The sequence below is a fragment of the Cervus elaphus genome, chromosome 6, assembly GCF_910594005.1.
Source record: "Cervus elaphus chromosome 6, mCerEla1.1, whole genome shotgun sequence".
In the NCBI taxonomy this organism is placed as follows: domain Eukaryota; kingdom Metazoa; phylum Chordata; class Mammalia; order Artiodactyla; family Cervidae; genus Cervus; species Cervus elaphus.
In genome coordinates this window covers 48,272,195-48,296,519 of record NC_057820.1, presented here as the reverse complement: position 1 = coordinate 48,296,519, position 24,325 = coordinate 48,272,195, and the positions used below count along the sequence as shown (strand labels likewise).

Here is a 24,325-nt window from a genome sequence, read left to right as displayed (position 1 = left end):
AAACTCAAAACACGTCACCTTCTCCCTTTGCCAATAGCATGTACATCCTGAGCACAACACAGGTATAGAATAAAATGAATACTTACTACTTTCAAAAAGATTATATTTTTCACATCCAGGTGCTAGTTTTTCAGTTTGTCTGCAACACTGATAACTTCCGTCTGCCCAAAATTTAGGATGATATTTAATCATAATATTATTGTTGTTCTTTATTTCTGTAATTCAAAGATACATTAAATGATCAGTGAAATAAAGCAGAGATGACAGAATGTTTCCTTGAGTAACACTGTTGATCACTCTTTCTCAAATTCATTGTTATTGTTTAGACACTAAGTCATGTCTGACACTTTTGTGACCCCAGGGACTGTTTATTATGAGGAAATCCTCATAACATAAAATCAAACATTCAGAAGATTCATACAGTTCTCTTTTGCCTCCTTTTTTTGGTGAGGCACTCTTGTGCTAAGAAGGTGAAGCAACCCCTGCTACACTGTGATGGATAAACATAAAAGTCAGCCCATCGCCATTTTGTTCTTCAGAGAAAGCAATGAGGATTATGCAGGACAAATTACAAATGAACATCCTTCACGTACAAGTCAATTGCTCCACATCAAATGTTGACTACACAATTTCTTGGAAAATACTAAATCCTGCTATCACAAAAGCCCAGTGCTTACTCACCTTCAAATGTATTACCCATTAAGTGAAAGCTTGTTTTTCTTAAAAACTATGTATAAGCCACTTGAAGGAACCAGATTATAAAAAAAGGAAGTTATCTTCGATGTGTGTCACTTACAGGAAAAGAATGACCTTCGGGAAGCACTTATTGTAGATTAAAAGATTATAAATGTAAAATAGTTCTGTCCTAGTGATAAGAATGTTATATTCTGAAATTATGCACAGATTAATATTTCATGATATGAGTTTACCTTCTTTTAACTTCTTCACCCACCGGTCCCTGCTTTGTGCACTAGGTGCAAAAATGTAAAGTGTGTTAGCATCATGCACAACCTGAAATAAAACAAAAAATGGAACAGGTGAGAAATAGCACTCCTACCTAGCACAGAGCCCTTGGTACCACAGGAACCAATAAAAGACTGAAATTCTTTAAGCAAAAGTTAATTGCTTTCAGTCCAAAGAACCTAGATTCCCTTCTTACAGAAGCAAATTTATTTCTTCATGTCTACATCAAGTGGGATTTTGCAAAGGACTATGCTTTTACAGGAGGAAAAAAATGTACAGAGGCCAGCATGCTTTGCCAATCTTATTATTTCTTGCAATGTAAGGAGCTAAAGTTCCTTAAGTAAACTTGGTACAACAGGGATTATTCCAATCAAGTATTTTTCTGATTAATATTTAGATGAAAGGACTACTCTTTCAGCATCACTCCTATACCTTCCTTTTGCCACTACAAATAACTGCAGTAGGTAGCTTAATTAAGCACTGACTACTCCAACTCTAAACTTCGTGCTTTACAGACATTAACTCAATCAATCCTACCATCAAGGCATTAGTATTCCCATTTTGCAGAAGAGCAGACTAAGGCCTATCTAAGACATCAATTCTAAATAGCTCCCAGAGGCACCACTCACACAGAATACACTGCAAATGCTACCCCTTAATTTACCTGCCCATCAGCATGTAGCTGGTCACCCAGAAAGCCAGGACCCTGACTCTAAGTTCCAAACTTTTAACCACAGTACCTATTTTAGAGTTACCTCCAGGTGAGCAATTAGACAGTCTTATTCCTAATATCTTTAATATTAATAATAAAATAAAGCATGGGAAGCTAACCCAAGAATTTTGGTCTTCACTTTACCCTTGATGGTCAGTCACAAGGCAGAAACACCCTGATTGACTGAAAGAAATACCTGGCTAGAAATCTCTCTTTACTATGTCAACAGCCACTAGATTGAACACAGGTAGCTCTTTCATCAACAGATGGCTCTTCCTGACCATATTTAATAGATAATCCTGAGAAATAAAAACCATATTTTTATGGCAAGACAAGAGAAATGTAAACAAAACATTCTTCTCTGCTCTTCAGCCTCCTCTCTCCCCCACTGTACACTGTGTAACTCTGTGATAGAAAATCAAACCTCCCCATCGGCAGAAATACCTGCTCAACTGTAAAGAGCAACATCTTCCCAGCAGGAGCAATACAGTGCCTTAAAAGATAGCATTCCTTCTTGATCTTATAAGGGGTCACATGACCCACTACAATGCTGCTCAGATCTGGATTCTGTAAAACTGTCAATAATATGTCACATGATGTCCAGCCCTCTGTCTCAAAAACTAACATATCATTAACTGTGTCTCGACTTCTAGAGGGTGGAACAGTTCTCAGAGCTTCTTGAGATGCTCCTCCCAGGTTATAATCCTCAACTCTGGCTCGAATTAAGTTTTCCATTTTTTTTCAAATTCCTTTCCCATTTAGATTGTTACATAATGTTGAGCAGAGTTCCCCGTGCTATCAGTAGGTCCCTGTTGGTTATTCATTTAAAATACAGCAGTATGAGGACTTCCCTGGCAATCCAGCGGTTAGGACTTCACCCACGCTCTCACTGCCCAGGGCCCAGCTTCGGTCCCTGGTCGGGCAAGTAAGACCTCACAAGCTGCACGGCACAGCCAAAATTACACACACACACACACACACACACACACACACACACACACGGCAGTATGTGCACATCAATCCCCGAAAAGAATAGATACATGTATGTATGTGTGTGTATACACCTGAAACTAACATGACATTGGTAATCAATTATACTTCAATATAAAATAAAAAGTTTTAAAAATCCCCACTTCTTTCTTAGATTGACTGATTAGTTTTTTGTCAACAATCCCTTCTCATTCATTCTAATCAAATAAATATGGTCTAATAACAATGGGAATACCACAGAAGAGTTCAGTTCAGTCACCCAGTCGTGTCCAACTCTGCAACACCATGGGTCACAGGACGCCAGGCTTCCCTGTCCATCGACAACTCCCGGAGTTTACTCAAACTCATGTCCATTGAGTCGGTGATGCCATCCAACCATCTCATCCTCTGTCGTCCCCTTCTCCTCCCGCCTTCAATCTTTCCCAGCATCAGGATCTTTTCCATAGAGTCAGTTCTTTGCATCAGGTGGCCAAAGTATTAGAGTTTAAGCTTCAGCATCAGTCCTTCCAATGAATACTCCGGACTAGTTTCCTTTAGGATGGACTGGTTGGATCTCCTTCCATAGAACAAACATTGCTATATTCTACTCGGTGATTAATTTATACAACTAGCACTTTGCTGGGACTACATGAGATACAGAAATGAATCTAAGAAATACCTTATTACAAGACAGAAAATGAGATGTGGTAAAGAGGTAAAGATAAAGCACTAAGAGAGAGGGCTCTGGGGGTGTATGCTGCCTCATTTGGCCCATGATTTTCATACCTGTGTCAACCCTGAAAAGATACAATGTGACAGCTGCAAGTTTTATTTAGGGCAAAATGAGACTGCAGCCCAGGAATCGGCACATCAGCTAGCTCTGAGAAACTGCTCCAAAGAGGCAAGGGGGGTGGTCAGTATATATGTGATTTTTGCTGAAGGGAGGGTACATGCAATCAAGCACATATTTTTCCAGAAGGTTTCTGCTAGGATCGTTAAGCAGTCATCATTATGAAGGATTTTAGTGCTCTTCCAGATATGAGGAGACACAAGAATTGTGCTCATAAAATCAGCTCCTGAAAATATCTAACTATCAGAAGACCTATCCTGCCAGTTTTTACTAAAACACAGAGTGCTTCATTTCCACTCTGTACCCTGAGCTGCTTTCAGTGGGTACTGAAGGTCAGCAGTTGCAGCAGCATCTTATAGAGGCAAATGGCAAGTGCCCATGACAAGTGCCAATTTGTAGCTGAGACCTGTGATACTGTGATTTACAACAACAAATGTATATTTGGTCTCTGTTCTGGTTCCTGGCACAGAGCTCCCAATTTCCTGTGCTGAGAAGAGGGGTATCTTTTATTATGCTAATGAGGTGACAATCTGGGAGAAGGTGGGGGAGGGTGCTGGGTGCCAGTGAAGCCAACCCTGTGATTATAGTATTGGAACTTTCAGTCCCACTCCTCGGAGGTGGAGACTCCGAGAAGGACAGAGGCGCTGTGATTGAGTTCAATCATCAATGGCCAATGATGTAATCACCCGTGCCTAAGTAATGAAGCCCCCATAAAAACCCAAAAAGGAGAGGGTTCTAAGAGCCATCTAGTTGGTAAACATGAGGAGATGTGCACAGACAGGTTAATGAATAAAAACAATTGTTTTACACACACACACACACACATATACACACTGTGGAGTATTATGTACCTTTAAAAAAGAAAAACCCTGTCACTTGCCCAACATGGATAAACCTGGAGGGCATTATGATAAGTGAAATAAACCAGACATAGGAAGATACACATTGCATGATCACAGATGTGGAATCTTAAACACACTCATAGAAACAGCAAAAGAGTGGCTGACGGGGCAGGTAGGAGGAGCACTGGGAGATGTTGGTCAAAGCGTACAAAGCCGAAGTTATGCAAGAAGAATGAGTTCTGGAGATCTAACGTACAGCATGGGGATAGCAGTTAACAACACTACATATGTGAAATTTGCTAAGAAGGTAGATAAGTATCTCACCACTGGAGAAAAAACAAGGAAGGGGGGAAGGAAAGAAAATGGTAACTATGTGAAATGATGGATATGTTAACTGGCTTGATTGTAGCAATCATCTCACACTGTTAACATGTATCAGAACACCAAATCTACACCTTACATATATACGATTCTTATGGGTCAATTATATTAATACTTCAACAAAGCTGCAAGAAATCAATCAACAAAGCAATGACAGGAAACTTTAATGTGAAATAGTAAACATGACTAAAAGCCCAGAAATTCGCTGTCGAAAAAATATGTCAGCTCACCTGAAATGGATATTTATTTTGACAGGGAATGACACCATCATCGTTCTTCACTATTTCCACACACTTGATTTTTGACACATCAATAAATCCCTTTCTGTACTTTTTCTGTTAAAAAAAGAGAGAGAACCGTTTCAATCATAAATTAAAGGGAAAATGTTATTAATAGCAATATTTGTTTTAAAAATCACTGATTGTGGAGAAGGAAATGGCAACCCACTCCAGTATTCTTGCCTAGAGAATCCCATGGATGGAGGAGCCTGGTGGGCTACAGTCCACGGGGTCGCAAAGAGTCGGATATGACTGATCGACTTCACTTTCACTTTCACCCCTCAGCTGAGAAGACTTTCAGCTCTTGTGTTTGCTATTGATTGTTTTCTTGAGTTCTCAAAGACCTGTGACCATATTTTTTTTTAAGTTGCCTGTTTTCTAATTGCATCACTTTACACACTGTTGTCTAATAATATGTGGTATTTAGAATGCCTTCTTAATTATTTTGAGCAGCCATTGCCTGTATTTTCTTAGCACCTCCTTGGTTTTCTTCTGTGAACTCATCTGACAGGGAAATGCAGCCTTTTTGTTTGCCCTCTCTGCATACTGGACCGTCTGAGTCAGTGTTCTAACTAATCCCTGATGGTCTCTGAGCTACTGTTCTACCAGACTCAGTAGTTATGTGCTTCAGGAATTTTTCAGTAGAATTGGTCCTATTAGGAGACGCTTGGTGTCACCTTTGTTATCTTAAAAGCTGGTCCCTTCGCTGAGGCTCTTAATTTTTTGAAAACTTGATTCTATTTCAGCTGAAAATTGGCAAGGCTATTTAAAAAATTGAGGGAAGCCATTTAAGAAATTGAAAAGTAATCGCAAACAATATTGGGTAGTTGTGACTTTCAGTTCTGTATCAGTTGAATTTTTGTGCTCTTTTCCCTGTGTACGTGGTGGTTCTATTTTTCTCCAATAAAACTTTTTATTAAAAAAAAATAAAAATAATAAAAATAAAAAAATAAAAATCACTGATTGAAAACATTATAATTTCCTTAATAATTATCTAAATCATGTCTCCCTGTATTGCTAAAATTATTCAAAATACTAACACTATGAGGATTATAATCAAAATAATTAAGCCCTTTAATTTTCAAAGCTGAAATTGCTCTGTCCTTGCCCTCTCCAGAAAGGTCTAGAACTGAGAAAGAGACTCCCTTTGATTGCTGCCTTCCTCACAGACACACACCTTAACTTCTAGATGACAGCCAACTCTCATAACCCAAAAAAGAAAGCATCAGAGACAAACCAAGCAAAAGTCCACGCACTCGATCACAGACGCAAACTCCAGCCAGTGACATCTTCCACTCTAGCACACAGAACTCAGGAGGATGTGATGAGGACGTATGCTCAAGTAAAGCCTCCATTCAGAGTCTGTTTGACTTTTTTTTTCTTTTTTTTCCCTTCCTTATTGCCCTCCCTCCCTGCTCACTGCAAATCTCCCTACAGCAAGTAGCTAAAGACATACCAGGACTTCTCCCTCCAAAATATTAACATCCTTGAGCATAATGATCTCACATGTGAGAATTTATCCCAGGGAAAATATCGAGAAGAATACAAAGTAGTATGTGCAAAGACAACTTGGCGTAGTGTATTCCTTAAAAATTATTCCAAGCATAGTGTAGAAATAAAAAAATGTTTACTGAATAATATTAACTGATACATCCCATACGAAAAGCTGCATAAAGACTAAGATTACTTTAGAAGAGAATGTACAGAGTCATATGACAAAGAATAGAAGAGAAATGAAGATGAAGAATACTGTAGTATCTGGCGTGAACCAGGCATGCCCCGGGCCTGGCCATTCAAAACTGCTTCATCTAATACTTTGAAACTCCCTTCTGGCCACAACCTTTGGAGTCCTACCCTGCTCCTTATAAGCAGCTCTGTGTTTTACTACTACCATCACCCTTAGACCAGACCACCCCCCCAGACTACCAGCTCCCATTTGTTATCTGGCCGTTATTTTACCAGTGCATCCATCCTCCCTGTCTCCCTCCCTCCCTCCACCCCCATCTCTCTCTCCCTCTCCCCAACCCACCCCCACACAGGAATCCCCATCCCCCACTGACATTTCTGTCAGTCCCCAGTTCTACCCATACCTTCTTCTGCTCCTGCATGCCTGGCAGCAGCAGGTCACAAAACAATCCTGCTGCTGCTGCTGCTGCTAAGTCGCTTCCGTCGTGTCCGACTCTGTGTGACCCCATAGACGGCAGCCCACCAGGCTCCCCCGTCCCTGGGATTCTCCAGGCAAGAACACTGGAGTGGGTTGCCATTTCCTTCTCCAATGCATGAAAGTGAAAAGTGAAAGTGAAGTCACTCAGTCGTGTCCAACTCCCAGCGACCCCATGGACTGCAGCCTACCAGGCTCCTCCGCCCGTGGGATTCTCCAGGCAAGAGGACTGGAGCGGGGTGCCATTGCCTTCTCCGCTCATAAACGCTACAGAGCTACAAACCCCACCCATTCCCCTTGTCCCAGTGGACCATCCCTGTCACTACCTCATGGAGAAGAGAGAAGCCATCCCACAAGCACACCCCTGACTTCTTACTTTTGCAGGCCTAAAACACCCTAAGATTCACCCTTCTTTTCTTCTCTTTCATCCTGTCTCTATGAGAAGGTTAAAAGGACACAACAGCTAAGGACACAGTAGTTGGCACTTAACAGACCTCATTTCTTTCTATGCTCACCAGATTCTCACTTTACAGATGAGGAAACTGCACCTCAGACAGGTTAAACATATCACCCAAGGATCGCAAACTGCTCCTAAAGCTCCCTCAACCTTGGATGCCCCAGCTGCAAACAGGTGACAAAATTAATGCAGCCAAGTCCCCGATGGGGCAACATGGATTCTGAGCATGGCCTGAGCTTCCGCCCCAACAGGCAGAGGAAAGCTCTTCACGGCCGCACTCTTCGAAGGCCTCTGCTTCTCCTGCCTACAGACCAGCAGTCCCCCAGCTTTTTGGCACCAGGGACCAATTTCGAGGAAGACAGCTTTTCCAGGGACTATGTGGTGGGGGACTGGTTTCAGGATTTTTCAAGCGCATTGCATTTACTGTGCACTTTATTTCTGACCTAATGTTGCTGCCGGCAATTAGACAGCAATTAGCAATCTGACAGCAGGTACTGGTCCCAAGCCTAGAGGTTGGGGACCTCTGCTATAGACACCGTCAGGCCTCTGCCATCCACACCAAGGACCTTCTTCTGGCCTTCCCTTCCTGAAAGAGAGGTATTACACCTTCAGCCTTCATTTCCTTCCCACCCACTCCTCCTTAACCACATGCAATCTGCCTGCCTCCCTTCTCGCCACAGCTGCTAAAAATTGTTCTCAAAAACACCACTCATGACCAAACCCAATGGCCTTCGCTCAGCCATCTTCCGCTCAGGCCTTTACAAGGCATTCAGGGGGTGCTGCTACTCCGTCCTGCCGAGGCTCTGACTGCAGGTCCCTCTCGTTTTCCTTCCGTCTCTCCCACTCACCTCTCACAGGGCAACACCTGCTCTGTGCCAGCCGCTGCGGTAAGGGGCACCCCAAGTCCAGAGAGAGAAAGCGCAGTTCCTGAACATGCAATCCAAGTACTGTGCCATTTCTGTGAATTGACAGTTAACAGACACATCTTACAGAAGAAGGAAACAGAAACTAAGGAACTTGCCCAAGTTTACCTGTGGGAGAGACATACATGCTAACTCAGCAATATACAGTAAGTACTGGATATAAAAAAGATGCTAAGAGAACACTGGGGAACCAAGGCTTATATGATTCATTTCAGAAAAGAAATTCTGATAATACGGTAGGAAAGGAGTGAAAATCACAGCCCATGGGATGAAAAACATTCCAAAATGACCTCAGTTGCCTCAACTATAAAATGGGAATAATAATAGTACCCACTTCATAGAGATTATCAGATAGTTAAGAGAGTTAAATGAGTTAGCATTTGCAAAATGCTGTAAAGAGTGATCTGTAATATGATATCTGTGAGTGTTAGCTATATAAAATAAATAAGTAGGAAAAAAAGCGTGGCTGAAGCCCAGGGCACATGAGGCAGGTGAGCAGGGACCAGCTTGTAAAGAATCTGGTGCACAGGCCAAGGGGTCTAGTTAGACAAGGCTACCACCCTGTTCCTGGGCTTGTGCCAGTTAGTGGGCAGAAGAAACTGCGATCCTATTAATAAGTCACACGTGTTCACTATAGAAACCTTAGAAAATATTAATAGCACAAAGAAAATCAAACGACCTTTAATCCCCCAACCCTGGAGAAATCCCTGTTGATACATCATGGAGCTTTTTCAGACACTGCTCTGGGGTCATTTATCACCTGCCAGCTCTCTTGGCTCTTGAGCAGCAGACCATCATCAGTTTCTGAGACACCCATGTCCACTCACCACCTGCCCCTGCAACTAAAAGCAGCTGACAGATGCCAATTAATCTATATAGGAAAATTGGGGGTGGGCTGGTTTATGCCCCCCTAAATACACATCCCATGATATATAATCTACTGTACTATACTAACATTTGGGCTTATTAACGCAAATACTTCGCTATGAAATTTACGGATAAAGGTACACACTTAGTGGTCATTCATTACTTTACCTATCCTGCCAGCAAACACTGATCAGACACCAAGCCCAGCGCTGTGTGCTGCAGCCTCAGCGTTACGGAAGGAGGCTGAGAGTCCCCTCAAGAGGAGCTCACAATAATATGGTAGGTGGAAGGAGAAGTGGGGAATGATTCACAATCAAATAAAGATGGAAGTCAAGTGTCATGGTATGCTATGGAATGAGCCAGGAAAAGCCAGGGAAGTTTCAGGGAGGAACTGATATTTTGATTTGGTTTTTAAAAGATAAGTACGAGTTTTCTTTTAGAGAAAGTGGAGAAGAGAACTCAGGCGGAAAAAACAACAAAGCACTGATTTAGGGAACAGAAATTCACTGTGGCTGAAGTTCAAAGTGGTTCAGGGGAAGTGTAGGAAAGGACACCAGAATGATTATTTGAGACCAAATTAGGAATGGGTAACTAATGGTTACTTTGTCCATTGTTTAAATAGGGAAACTAGAGAGACAGACGAAATATGACTTGTGTAAAACAACACATCAACAGAACAGTAGAACTGGAATTAGATGAAAGAGAACCTGCCCCTGGGAAAGTCTTACAAGATACACTATTTTCCTTTAATTTCTGGAATTAAAATATTTTTTAAAATATCAATAACAACTCTAAATTAAACTAAATTTTTATGACTATATACAAATATGCAGAGCTGGCCCCAGGTTTATCTGCAGAACACCCTCAGTTCTTCCTTTCTACACCCCTCTCCTAAGACTTACTATGCGCAATAAGAGTTTCCCTCTGATACTCTTAATGGTTCCTTCCTTTCCCCCTATATCACAACTTTTATTCCTAATGTGGTTATTCTCAGCTGCCTGCCACAGAAGAAAGCTACTGGATGAATCACCTGTGCACTGCAGGGACCTCAGGTCGGGGGCATGAACTTTGGAGGCAGGCAGATCCTGAGTCCAGCCACATTCCGCCTTCTCTGGGTTCCTCTGTAGGTACAGGATAATTTCACTAAGGATAAAGGATAATTTCACTGCTCATTTCACTAAGCTCTAAGCAGGAAAAAAGATAAGGTACAAAGGTGCTCAGTACAGTGGCTGGTACAGGGAAGTCACTCTCTAAATGGCAGTATCTACTATTAATTCATCTTCACAAAACCCTGGGAAGTTGTTAGGAAACTGAGTAGAGAGGTAGTGAGTGGCTGAGCCAGAACTGAAACCACATCTTTCAAAATCACAGAAGCTTTTACCTGACTCCTGGTCTCTCAAGCCTGAGTATTCGTGAACACTTATTTTAAGAAAATAAATTACTTATGTCAAACGTATCAATTACTCTGAGCCAGGCACTATGTGCATCTTTAACGGTAACTCAATGAGTCCTCACAGCGTTATGAGAGCTGTCACCCCACTTTACCGATGAAGAAATCAAGGCTGACAGCGTATAATTAATTGGCCAGAAGTCACACAACAAACCAGGACCTTAACTCTAATTCCAGTCCTGAATTCTCTAGTGCCACGTACTCTTTAGTAACTTGATATCACTTAACTGAGTACAAACAAACTCAGTGGAAATTTCTATGTTTATAACTCTTAATAAGTATAAGATCAAAGCAAGTTCACCAATTAAATGCAAACAAAACTGGACAGTAAATAAGATTCAAACTAACAGCTTACTTGAATGTGAGAGCTGGGCTATTTGCTGGAATTGAATCTCTCTCCCCAAACCATGGAATTAAAACTCCATGGACAGAGAAGCCTGGTGGGCTATAACCCATGAGGTTGCAGAGTCAGACACAACTGAATGACTGAACACACACACAGCACACCTTAGAAGCACACCTCAAACCAGTTAGTTGCACACACACTGCCATGCTTTTGTTAGGACTCCATCTGGTCCAGCTAAATTGTTTAGTGTTCAGTCAGCTTCCGTTTTCTCCCAAGGATACAACAATTAAAACAGACCATAAATACAAATCCAAAGATGGCTGTTGACATGGCATGTTTAATGACAAAGGACCTTCCAGAGAATACAGGCAAAAGATATGTTATATATAATAATATACAAGTGAAGTTCTTAAACTTCACAGCCCTCAGCAGATGGGCAGCATCAAAGCTTACTAGTGACATTCACTATATTCTATCATGACCATTTCTTCACTCAGTCACATTAATTAAAGATTGATTTTGGTTTCCTTCTACCACCAAGCACAGAGATACCAAAGAACCATGATAGAGATTTTAAAAGCACAGACTTTGCCCTGATGGGATTTATAACTAGCCATTTGCTAAGGTTAAGGAAAGGAATAATCAAGTTGACACTGAAACTTCAGAGGGGTCGATACTAAAAGGCCACAGAGTTTTCAATCAACTCTTGAAAAGGAAAGAAATACAATGATGTATCTACCAAAAATCTCAAATGAGTAAAAAGGCCTATCTCACACATGAAGGTTGTTTTCCCTTTCCACTCAGAATAGAGCTAAAAGAATGGGCCTCAAGAGCAACAGGACACATTAATCATAAGAAACAAGGAAAACCTCAGGATGGTTATGACTGTGTGCATGTGGATACTGGGAATAACTTTGATGTAGGCCTTTCCAGTATCAGAAGAAGAAGAATAAATAAAATATAAAGTCATTTCCAACTTGGTAATTCTATGATGAAACGTCCCTGCTTCACTAAGTTCTAAATTCCAGTGAAAAACTAGAAGAAAACTAAACCAAAAACTTGGCATCTTATTATTTTCCTCCCTTTTAACCAGCTCATAATAATAACTGACATAAGGGCCTTACAATTTACAAAGTGACTGTAATCAAAAAAACAAATAAAAAGAGTACTTTTACATTAAGAAGCCAGTAGTTACATACATAAGCGTGGCTCATTATGAAGATTATGGTTTCTAACATAACATCCAGAACAAAAACAGCATAAGTTACAAGGAATCTGAAGACAAAAAAATTTCATTTCCAAAATCACATAATAATCTTCAAATAATATTGTGCTGATAGAGATGATTATAAGGTTTCCGGAGACTGTTTTTCACTGTATTCAAAGTTGAAGTTTTTATCCCCCCCCCCCCCCGCCCCCACCAAGTAACCATTTCCTCCTAACGATATTTCTGTAATTCTGGCACCCTTTTCCTAACACCCTTTTGCAACCCAAGGGCACTTTTTAAAACTATTACCAGTTATGTTTTATCATAGTTGAAAGCAAAACCTACTGAGACAAGTATTTGCAAGTAAGTCTAAAAGTAATTTACTTAAATTCTTAAAGTTAGTAAAAACTGAATGAGTTATGTAGAAATCAACATATATAGATCTCTTACTTTATAAATTACATGTGACAGACATCCAAATTCAATGAATTCCAGAATTAATCAATTCAATCCAAAGACTATGAACCCCAGGGAGCAGAGATGATGCTAGTGATCTCGACTGCCGGATTTTCCCCTTCTTCCTGGGTGCCCAGCTAGACTGTATTTTCCCATCTCCATGCATTTGGGTAAGACTGTGTGCCCAATCTCTGGCCAAAGGAGCGTAAGTGAAAGTAATATCAACCAGTGTTTATTATATTATGCATAAATTTTTCAGTTTTTAGAACTACTAATTGCCACATGCAAACACTAAGATCACAAACAGAAATCCATAAAGTCACCTTCTATACTAAATTATGATTATTCTGCCACCCTCAGATTAACAAAGCTCTCTTACATCTACTAAAATGTTCTCCCCAGCAGCTTTATTTGTATTAGTTGAAAACTGGATGGGGAATACATGTAAATCCATGGCTGATTCATGTCAATGTATGACAAAAACCACTACAATATTGTAAAGTAATTAGCCTCCAACTAATAAAAATAAATGGAAAAAATAAAAAAAATAAAAAATAAATAAAAGTCAAAAAAAAAAAGAAAACTGGAAACAACCTGAACGACCATCAACAGGTGACTGGACAAACAATGAAACAGATTACAGCAATAAAAAGAAATGCAACACTGATACAATAAAATGGATGTATTTCAAAATAACAGGTGAAAGAAGCTAGCTTTTTAAAGAGTAAATGCTATATGAGTTTATTTCAAAATTCTCATATACGCAAACTATAGTGCCAAAAATCAAATGAGTGATTACCTAGGGATAGTGAGGTAGAAAGAAGGGGTACGAATTACAAAAAAAGCATGAGGAAAATTTGAGCAGTAATGGATATTCAATATTTTACTGTAGTAATGGCCTCACAGATATATACATATGTCAAGACTCCTCAAATAATACACGTAGTTTGAAAGTGAAAGTCGTTCAGTCATGTTCAACTCTTTGTGACCCCGTGGACTATACAGTCTGTGGAATTCTCCAGACCAGAATACTGGAGTGGGTAGCCACTGTCATGCAGTTTACTATATATCAATTATAACCTCAACAAAGCAGGAAAAAAAATAAGGCCCCTGCCTTCAGGGACCTTGAAATCTGGGACCATTTAGAAACAAAGAAATTCTTTGCTAATAATTTACTGTTCTAAATCATAGACTTCAAATAGCTCATGCTCCAGCACTTCAGACTTTACCTTCCAGTGCAGAGGATGTGGGATGGACCCCCAGTTGGGGAGCTAATATCCCACATGCCTTGAGGTCAAAAAACCAAAACAATGGAAGCTATATTAATAAATTCAATAAAGACTTTAAACGTGGTTCACAGAAAAAGAAAATCTTAAAAAAAAAAACACCCAATCAAAAAATGAGTGGAAGATCTACATAGACATTCCTCCAAGGAAGACATACGGGTAGCCAAAAAAGTACATGAAAAAGATGCCCAATGCAAATCAAAACCTCACACAGTCAGAAGGGTCATAAAAAATCTACAAATAATAAATGCTAGAGAGGGTGTAGAGAAAAGGGGACTCTCCAACACTGTTGGTGGGCATGTATGACAGCCACTATGGAGACAGTATGGAGGTTCTTTTAAAAACTAAACACAGAGTTACCACAGGATCCAGTAATCCTTCTCTTGGCATCTACCCAAAGGAAATCAGTATTTGAAAAGATGCATGCATCCCAACGTTAATTGCAGCACAATTTACAGTGGCTCAGACAGGAAAGAATTCACCTGCAATGCAGGAAACCCAGGTTCAATCCCTGAGTCAGGAAGATCCCCTGGAAAACAGAATGGCTACCCACTCCAATATTCTTGCCTGGACAATTCATGGACAGAGGAGCCTGGCAAGCTACAGTCCATGGGGTCACAAAGAATCAGACACGACTGAGCAACTAACACTTTCACTTCTTTTTCTCTTTCACAGGACATGAAAGCAGTCTAAATGCTCATCGACAGAGGAGCGCATAAAGATGTGGTACACATACGCAACAGAATGTTGCACGCTCCGTCACTCAGTTGTGTCCAGCTCTTCAAGATCCCATGGACTGCAGCCTGCAGGCTCCTATGTCATAAGATTTTGCAGGCAAGAATACTAGAGTGAGTTGTCATTTCCTCCTTCAGAGGCACTTCCTGACGCAGGGATCAAACCCACATCCACTGCACTGCCTGCACTGGCAGGCAGATTCTTTACTGCTTGGGCTTCCACGGTGGGTCAGATGGTAAAGAATCTGCCTGTAATCTGGGAGACCCAGATTCGATCCCTAGGTATGGAAGATCCCCTGAAGAAGGGAATGACAACCTACTCCAGTATTCTTGCCTGGAAAATCCCATGAACGGAGGAGTCTGGAGAGGCTACAGTCAATGGGGTTGCAAAGAGTCAGAAACGACTGAGCAACACTTAAGCCACTTACTCTTAGTCTTCTTTACCACTTGAGCCACTTGCGAAGCCCTACAATGAATAGTACTCTGCTATAAAAAAAGAACAAAATAATGCCATTTGCAGAAAATTAAATGAACTCAGAGATTGTCATACTGAGTGAAGTTAAGTCAGACAGAGAAAGACAAATACGGTATGATATTGCTTACACATAGAATTGAAAAAAATGGTACAAATGAACTTATTTACAGAACAGAAAAAGAGTTACAGATGTAGAAAACAGTCTTACGGTTACCAGGAGGTAAAGGCAGGAGGGATAAATTGGAGATTGGGATTGACATGTATGCCCTACTATATACAATGGATAACTAATAAGGACCTACTGTATAGCAAAGGGAACTCTACTCAATACTCTATAATGACCTATATAAAAAAGTTTTAGATAAATAAATCAAATACAGAAAACTTAATAACAACCAAAGAAAAAAAATGGTATAAAAATGAAATAGGTAATCAATCAGCTCTCAATTAAATGAAGGCTCTGCCTTAGTATTTGTTCTGATTTAGAAACAACTCACCTGATTCATCCAGTGCTAAATTTTTTCTGGTTAAGAAATAAAATTAATTTAATACCTTCCCCTCATGCTGGTGCCCAGCCCTACCCTCCTCTTTCTCCCCTTCTCATCACCCACTCCTTAAGGCAGGCAGGATAAAGGTCACCGACTGGGAAAGACACACCCACCTCGTCCGCAGCACCTGACATGTGGCAGGTACCTGATGACTTGTGCATGAATGAATGAATGAATGCTTCCCCGGTGGCATAGTGGTAAAGAACCCACCTGCCACTGCAGGAGATGCAGGAGACTTGGGTTCGATCCCTGGGTCAGGAAGATCCCCTGGAGCAGGAAATGCCAACCTACTCCAGCATTCTTGCCTGGAGAATGCCATGGAAGGAGGAGCCTGGCAGGCGACAGTCCACAGGGTCACAGAGTCGGACATGAATGAATGAAAACATGAATGAACAGAAGAGAATTCAGCGAAGATGCAGGGAGGAGGCCTTCCTTGGATCTGATTTCACAATATCCTGTCATCAACAGCCATCACTTTTTGTTAAATTAGAGGATAACTGCTTTACAGTGTTGTGTTAATTTCTGCTGTACAATAATGTGAATAAGCTAAACGTATGCAGATATCACCTCCCTCTTGAGTCTCCCTCCCGCACCCACGCCACCCCACCAATCTAGGTCATCACAGAGCAGGACCCCTGCGCCATACGCAGCCCCCTACTAGCTGTCTGTCTGACAGTGCTAGCAGTTTCCAGCTCCTGGGTCGGGAAGTTCCCCTGGAGAAGGGAAAGGCTACCCACTCCAATATTCTGGCCTAGAGAACTCCATGGACTACAGTCCATGGGGCCACAAAGAGGGAGACACGACTGAGCAACTTTCACTTTCACTTCAGCTAGCTTTCTTTCTGCCACTGCTGTCTCAGACATACACCACCCCAGATGGGCACAGGCACGCCACAGATTTCCAGGACCTAAGAGGCCCTTTTTCTGCCCTCCTGTTCAAAGCACATTGCTGAATGTGTGACTACAAATGAACACAGTAACTGTCACATTACAATTCTCAGAAACACAACTCTGTCAAGGGACCCCTCCTCAACCACAGAGAAGGTAATCACTGGATAAGCCACTGCAAATCTCTTTTGTGTGTAGGTTTAAGTAGTAAAAGGGAAGGAAGGGGATAAAGGAAGGGAAGTCCTTTAACCTAGGTTTCCGTTCTCAAGTTTCCACGGTTACCAGTGAGAAGCAGAGCGTTACTTCTGTGCCAGGGGCTCCGTCCTACATGGACGCGACTGCACACGTCTGCTCACACATGCTCTGAGACTCTTCAGTGAACACTTCATGTGCTCAGGTTTTTTTTTAATGACATTTTATATCTTTTTGAAAGTACAAATAACTAGAATCACAAAAACATGATTTCTAATCAAGAGGAGCTTAGGAGAGAGAAGCTTTGTGAGTTTCTGGTGGGTGAGAAGTACAGACAGCAAACAGGGCAAAGCTGAAAATGCAATTTCCGGGATAAGTGGTGGCTGGCAGGGCAGTGAGTGCAAACTCTGTGGCTTTTGCATGTGGGCATGAACCTACTTCTGCAGCACAATTAGGGGTACGATTTCCACCCCCACTCCCAGTATTTCCATCGTGGCCAAATGGATTGATGAAGTGATTGTTCAGAGAAACAAGAGTCCCAGGGGTGGGAAACCCCTGTGGTGACTGCCCCCAGCCTCATCCTGGAGGCTGACCCATGACATTCAGGCAGGACTGGGTTTCTGAGCAAGGGGAATGTTAGGAGGCTCACAACCTCTTGGGAACTTTATCTCCACACTGCCCACGCCAGACCTCCAGGTCCTCCACTAAAAAAAAAAAAAAACCCTTCTCTCTGCTTATCTGATGTGAGTGGACCACAAAGATGCTTGCAGAGAAGTATGATTTGGAGATAAGATTTCTCTAAAATAAACCGAGCCGTGCTAGGATCCTGCAAGACCAGTGCATGAACTTGGTCTTTAAATAAGTTTCTACTAGATCATATATGACATTTCTCTAGTTTGCGCCAATGTTAACAAGATCATCCTGCAGTCTGTTCACTAAAATACCTTTAAAATATTCAACTACATATAACGTAGCTTCCCTAGATAGCTTGCTGCCCGCAAGAAAGCAACATCCTTCCTTTTTCCCAGTAAAGATACTCAGTCATGCTGGGGAAAGTTCCTTCCTTTTGCTTCTAGAGTGCCTAAGAGACAGGGGTGAAGGGAAGGAGAATGAGGAGGTGGACATGGGGAGAAGGAATCACACGGGACAACACCAGCAAGAAAGAGAAAATGTGTATCTTATATCGAGATCTCTCATCAGAAAAGATGAACTGTCTATCAGTTCTCCCCACAGTAAGATATTCAAAGAGAAATACACAAAATTGCCTAGTTCCACGGATTTCTGGAGGCCTAATGGGTGCTAACCACTGCTTTTACTATTGTCTCTATAGGTATATTTACTTTGTGTTACTATTAATTTACAGAAAACGTTGACAGCACAATCTCTTATTTGTGAACATTCTACAGATAAAACTATTTTAAAAACAATTTCTTCCACTAACTGGGCCTACTTTATGCCATCAAGGAAGTTCTGTTGATATATTTTGAGATATGTGATAGTATTAAGTTTCTAACTAAGATGCAGACTTTGTTAAAAAAAAAAAAAAAGGAAATATGATACAAATGAACTTACATACAAAACAGAAACAGACTCACAGACAGAAAGCAAATTTATGGTCACCAAAGGGGAAAGGCAGGAGGAGAGAGAAACTAGAAGTTTGGAACTAACATATACACACTCCTATATGTAAAATAATCAACAAGGACCTACTGCACAGCCCAGGGAACCGTGGTCAATATTTACAATAAGGGAAAAGAATCTGAAAAAGAGAAGACAGACATACATGTGTCTAGCTTTGCTGTGTGCCTGAAGCCAACACAACACTGCAAACCAAATGTACTTCCATGAAAACAGAGCAGCAGAGAGATGGGTACTCGTGTCTTTTGGGGATGGACACTGAAGCACCTGTAGAAGAAGCGATGTGATTTCCATAAGATCCTGAGAGTGGGAAGGATGTGCCACGAGATAACCGAGCTGGCGTGGGGAGTGCGACTTGGGGTTCTTTAGCCGAGTGCTGGGTACATACAAGTCAGTGCACCATTCTGCCCACACTTGATTATGTTTGAAAAGTCTAAAAAAATATTTCTTCCCATCACATTTTTTAAAATCCTGATCAGAGCATTGTTGAATATGCTTACAAAAATTCCTTGTGAAAATACAGAAAGTGTGCATTATAAACTGGTAAAAAAAAAAAAAAAGTAGAGATGAACAAATTGCTTAAGTGCTGCTAATACAGATTTAGCTATCCTTGTTGGTACTGTGAATACTGGATTCAAAAGAGGAACCAACACAATTCCTGATGTTCACACAGTGCTCTGAGAGGTCTCATTTACTCGACTCTTTGCATCCATCAATCTCTAAGTGCTTCAAGTCTAATTATAAAATGACTGATCTTACTGAAAAAAAATGAGTTATTTAGCATCTGCATTGTATAATTAGATACATGGGGACACTGACATTAAACCAACTGACCAACAGCAAATGAAGACAGAGCTCTAGACTGTGCTACTCTACTCTTTATTGATTATCACAGCTGGGGGCCATCCCTAAACTATTCATCCTCTCTTACTCTGCTATTGCTAATACAATTAACGCTCAAATAATCTAATAAAAATTAATCCATGTTGCAGAATATATGGCCATTCCAAGAGATGCTCTCCAATGCCAAATACATGACTCCCATAGCCCAAGAGCCAGGCTACACTCACTGTGGGCCCACCAGCACCTGTGAGGGGGCATTATCTGCTTGATTTTCTCTTCCTTATCCCCTTATCTCCCTTCCGAGCACACAGGGACCATATCACACCACCTAGACAGCAACCAGCCTTGCGAGGCTTTCAAGGAACTTGTAGGAGTTTCTATAGAAAATGACTTCTGTGAGTATATCTGAAACCTCCATATTACCAAGCACAGGCTTTTAAGTGGATTCAGAAAGAGAGGTGGCTTTTCTCATCAATTCACAAAGGTAATATTAGGTCAAACCATAAGAAACTGCCCTTTTATAAGTGAAAAATGATCAAATACTGGTAATTTCAGGTGGTTCCACTTAATACATTTTGTACCTTTAGAAAACGTTTTGGTCCTACTCACATACCTCACACTCTGAAAGAAAAGCAGCCTGTACTTTTTCTGAGAGTATTTTTTCTAACTTCTACATATCATAATATGTAGCTAACTGTGAGACTCTCATGGAGTACTCAATGTCCATAATAGAAGGGCTGGGGATGGCCGCCTGCCTCGTGTGGTCGCCACCAGCGCCCAGCACAGTGGGAACTCAATGGATATGTGGTATGGGTAACCCAGAAAACATTGGAATTGGAATTAGATTCAACTTAATCAAATTAAAACATCAGACAGTTAACCTAGAATCAGCACAATTATTTTAAATCACACACACTATTTCAATTGCCAAATTGAGAGTTATTTCACTGTTGCTTGTTTCACGGATATCACAGTTGTGAACAATGTAATTCGCACACTTTTCATTTCGAGTTATGAAAGGAAGTATGACTAGGTGAATAGTTTATGTCCCCAAATCAAAAAGTCTTACATTCCACACACAGGATATTAAATATCTGGAACTAACCCCCATATCCTCAGACCTTTCAAGTGTCTCCCCTGCACCTCCTCACCCCTCCAGCTCTCACAGCCAACATTTATGTAGCACCTGCTCCTGTTCTCAGGAATTTCCAGCTGATTGGGAAGAGATGATTACTTGTGAGGCAGTGTGGAAGGTTCTTTCCTGAACAAAATGCAGTGGAACACAAAGGAAGAAGAGGTTGATTCTTCCAGGAGAAGAGTCAGAGAAGGTTGCATGGAGAAGGTGCCTCTTTGAGCTGCACCTTGCAGTCCTAAAGAGTTTTCCAAGCAAAGAAAAAGAGTATTACTGACAACTAGAATATCATAGGCTAAGGAGCAAAGCATATTTAGGGATGTCAGTGTACCTGCATGTTCAGATAACTGAGAAGGACAAGTGGAAGAGGCAGGAGGGAGAGTGGGAGGGTGAGAAGGGACCAGACTACGGAAGGCTCTGATTATAGGGGTTGCACTTAACCTTAAAGGAAATGAGGAACCATGGCATTGAATGATTATATTTTGGCGTGCAAGGGCCCAGGCTGCTAAAAACAATAAACTGGGATCTCTCTGGTGTCCAGTGATTAAGACTCTGACATCCCAATGTAGGAGGCCCAGGCTCGATCCCTGGTCAAGGAAGCAGATCCCACAGGCCGCAACTAAAGACTCTGCATGCCACAAAGAAGACTGAAGATTCTGTGTGCTATCACTAAGACCAGGTGCCGCCAAATAAATAAATAATAATAATAATTTAAGATAATAATAAAAGGAAAAATCATTTTTACTTTGCATTATATATCTTATACCTCATTAGACTAAGAACCAGCAGGACTCTAACAAGAGCTTACTGTTTAAGAGGCAAGACTCTGGAGTCAGAATGCCTGGGTTTGAATCTCAGCTCTGTCACTTACTTGTTGTGTCTCCTTGAACAAGCTACTCAACCTTCCTGAGCTTCAGTGCCTTTAGCTATTCCAAAGGATGCATAACAGCACCACACCTCACTGGGAGGACCCAGAGGAATCGGGTGGAGAGGGAGATGGGAGGGGGGATCGGGATGGGGAATAAGTGTAAATCTATGGCTGATTCATATCAATGTATGACAAAACCCACTGAAATGTTGTGAAGCAATTAGCCTCCAACTAATAAAAAAATTAAAAAAAAATTAAAAAAAAAAAAAAAAAAAAAAAAAAAATAAATAAAAATTCAAACAAGTAAAAAAAAAAAAAAAAAAAAGAAATGAAGAGTCAATTCACGTTAAGCTCTCAAAACAAAGCTGACAAATAGCCAATGTTTGATAAATTTAGCTATTAATATTATTTTAAAACAACATTAGTCCTTAGGGAACATAAAGGAAAAGTTTCTAGTTCTATTAAAAGAAAGACCCTCACACCTACCTTCTAGACGCCAGGAAAGGTCTTCTGAGAACTGATATCAAATTTGTTTGTAGCTTAGAAAATAAAATGGCATGAATGAGATTCTTCCCTGGGTCAGGACAAATATCAGTTCCCTAACATTACAGAAGGATAAAATAGAAATGACAAGTATCTACCAACATCCACTCTTTTCATCTGGAAAAAGAGATTAACCTCTATTTCATGGGTCTGATAATTCTGTTTTTTAAAAAGGACTATTGATGCTTCACGTGACTGTACTATTTTCACCCTGTGAGGCTATTTTAGCTCTCTCTTACAGTATGAAACCAATACTGAATCTGCAAACTACTATATGAACACTTCCTTTTACGTTAGAAACAGTTGATCTCTGGCAGCTCACAGCCTTTACATGCCACAGCAGAGAGCATCTTTGGCACAAACTGCTCTTTCTTCAAAGTATACTGTTGACAGTAGTTACTACAAGGGCACACCTTAACAAGTTTCCTAGGCTTTCTTGAGGAAGAGTTCTTCTTTCTGCTGAACATACAGATGAATAGAAGCCTGATCCTTATGTATGAATCAGGCAGCTTCAGCTGGATTCCTGGCTCTGCAGCCCTGGACGAGGCACTCAACCTCCTTATCCTCCAGTTTCCTCATCTGTAAAATGGAAATGATAGGTGCATCCACCTTATAAAGTTCAGAGGATTAAAGTTAATGCTTGAAAAGCACACAAGACCACGACATATGGTATAAACTACAGAAGTATTCGGTAAGTTAGGTTCAACAAGGACCTACTGTATCGCATGTGGAACTCTGCTCGACGTTATGTGGCAGCTTGGATGAGAGGGGAGTTTGGGGGAGAATGGATACATGCGTATGTATGGCTGAGTCCCTTTGCTGTCCACCTGAAGCTATCACAGCACTGTTAATCAGCAATCCTCCAACATAAAATAAAAAGCTGTTTGTTTTTAAAAAAAAAGCCTCCCAAAAAGCCCCAAAGCCCTCTGTTCCTAAGCCCAGAAAGCAATTTGATTTTCACTGTACAAAAAGGATGTGCATTCAAGATGACTAGGAAATGATTAAAAAGGATTATGTTTTCCATCATCTCTGTTTATTTAAGTAGCTATATCTTCCTTCTTAACAGTGAGCTGTATCTTCCTTCTTAACAGTGTTTTTTTAAGACTAAACAGAAGAGTTCAAAGTATTTTGGCTGCATGTAAATGTCCTTGCAGGCTACGTATCTTCTCCATTTACACATAAGGAAACTGAGACTTAGAGAGTTTTGTCAGCTGACCAATGTCACAGCTAGTGAACGACAGATTCAGGATTCAGAGCAAACTGTCTGGATTTAAAGCCCCATTGCACATCCCCTTAGGAAGCTACCTCCCTCTGGGATAAAGAGAATTAAACAGCTTAGATATGATTATTTCATAATTACTTCTCTAGTCCCAACTTCTTACTGTGCCTGATTCAGTATCTCTGACTACCTAGTAAGCCACTTCTCTTTACAGTTTTCATTTACATCTCTTTATCACGATCCAAAATAAATTCATAACATCCATCCTTGAACCTCAATCCCATTCAGTCATTCAACAACCATTTATTACCTACCACAGGTCAAATACTGGGCTAAGAAATGCCTTCCTCTGCCTTGCAAAAGATTAGTTAAGAGAGAGACTGCAAAAACAATTGCACTAAAAATTTATTAAGCAGAGATAGGTGGTAAAAAAAAGTAAAAGCTCAAGTTGATTTTGTAAGTGGAAAACTAATCTAACCTGGAAGATCAGTGAAGTTATACTGAGCAAGTGATATTTAAGCTGAAACCTAAAGAAGTTAGCCAGTCAAGGGAAGGTAGGGATGGATTCTAGACAGAGGACATAGCTAAAGCACATGTTCTAAGGTGGAAAGGCACCAGGTGCCTATAAGAAACACAAAGACTGGTAACCTGGAAGGTCAGAAGTGAGGAAGAGAAAGAAGTGCAGAAAATGCAGGCAGATGGGCAAGCTGCTGGACCAAAGGCCTGTTGAGGACTTTTGAGATTTAAATTGGAGATAATGATTAGTTTCTGAAAGATTTAAGCGGAGGAGGAACAAGACTGTGTTTTTAAAAAGATCACTGTGGCCAAGATGTATACAGACTGCAGAGGGCAAGAGCAGAAAAAGGAGCTATTAGGACGCGGCAGAGATCCCTACTTGTCTAGCCATAATATCCACTTCTCAGCAATAATGGAACCCTAACTTTTAGTTGGGTATACTGATATTAAAAATAGAAGACTATTTCTCAGCTCGCTTTGCAGCTACATATGACCATGTGGCCAATTTACAGTCAATAAGATACAGGTAGAAGTCTTACACAGAACATAAGGAAAGGCTGTTAAAGGAAATCAACTCAGGTG

General features: G+C 40.8%; 1 protein-coding gene across 6 annotated transcripts in view; it reads right to left on the bottom strand.

Annotated features, from left to right (window-relative positions):
* TEC (tec protein tyrosine kinase) overlaps window positions 1-24,325 on the bottom strand; it is a 146,295-nt gene that overhangs the window by 40,762 nt on the left and 81,208 nt on the right. For 5 of the 6 annotated variants that reach the window (XM_043906841.1, XM_043906837.1, XM_043906836.1 and 2 more), the window contains 3 exons: window positions 4,948-5,052; window positions 930-1,011; window positions 87-215 (listed from right to left, as the gene is read on the bottom strand). In XM_043906841.1, the coding sequence (XP_043762776.1) occupies window positions 87-215; window positions 930-1,011; window positions 4,948-5,052 (316 nt within the window). The remainder of the gene's footprint in view (window positions 1-86; window positions 216-929; window positions 1,012-4,947; window positions 5,053-24,325) is intronic. The other variant, XM_043906840.1, reaches the window with a different exon arrangement.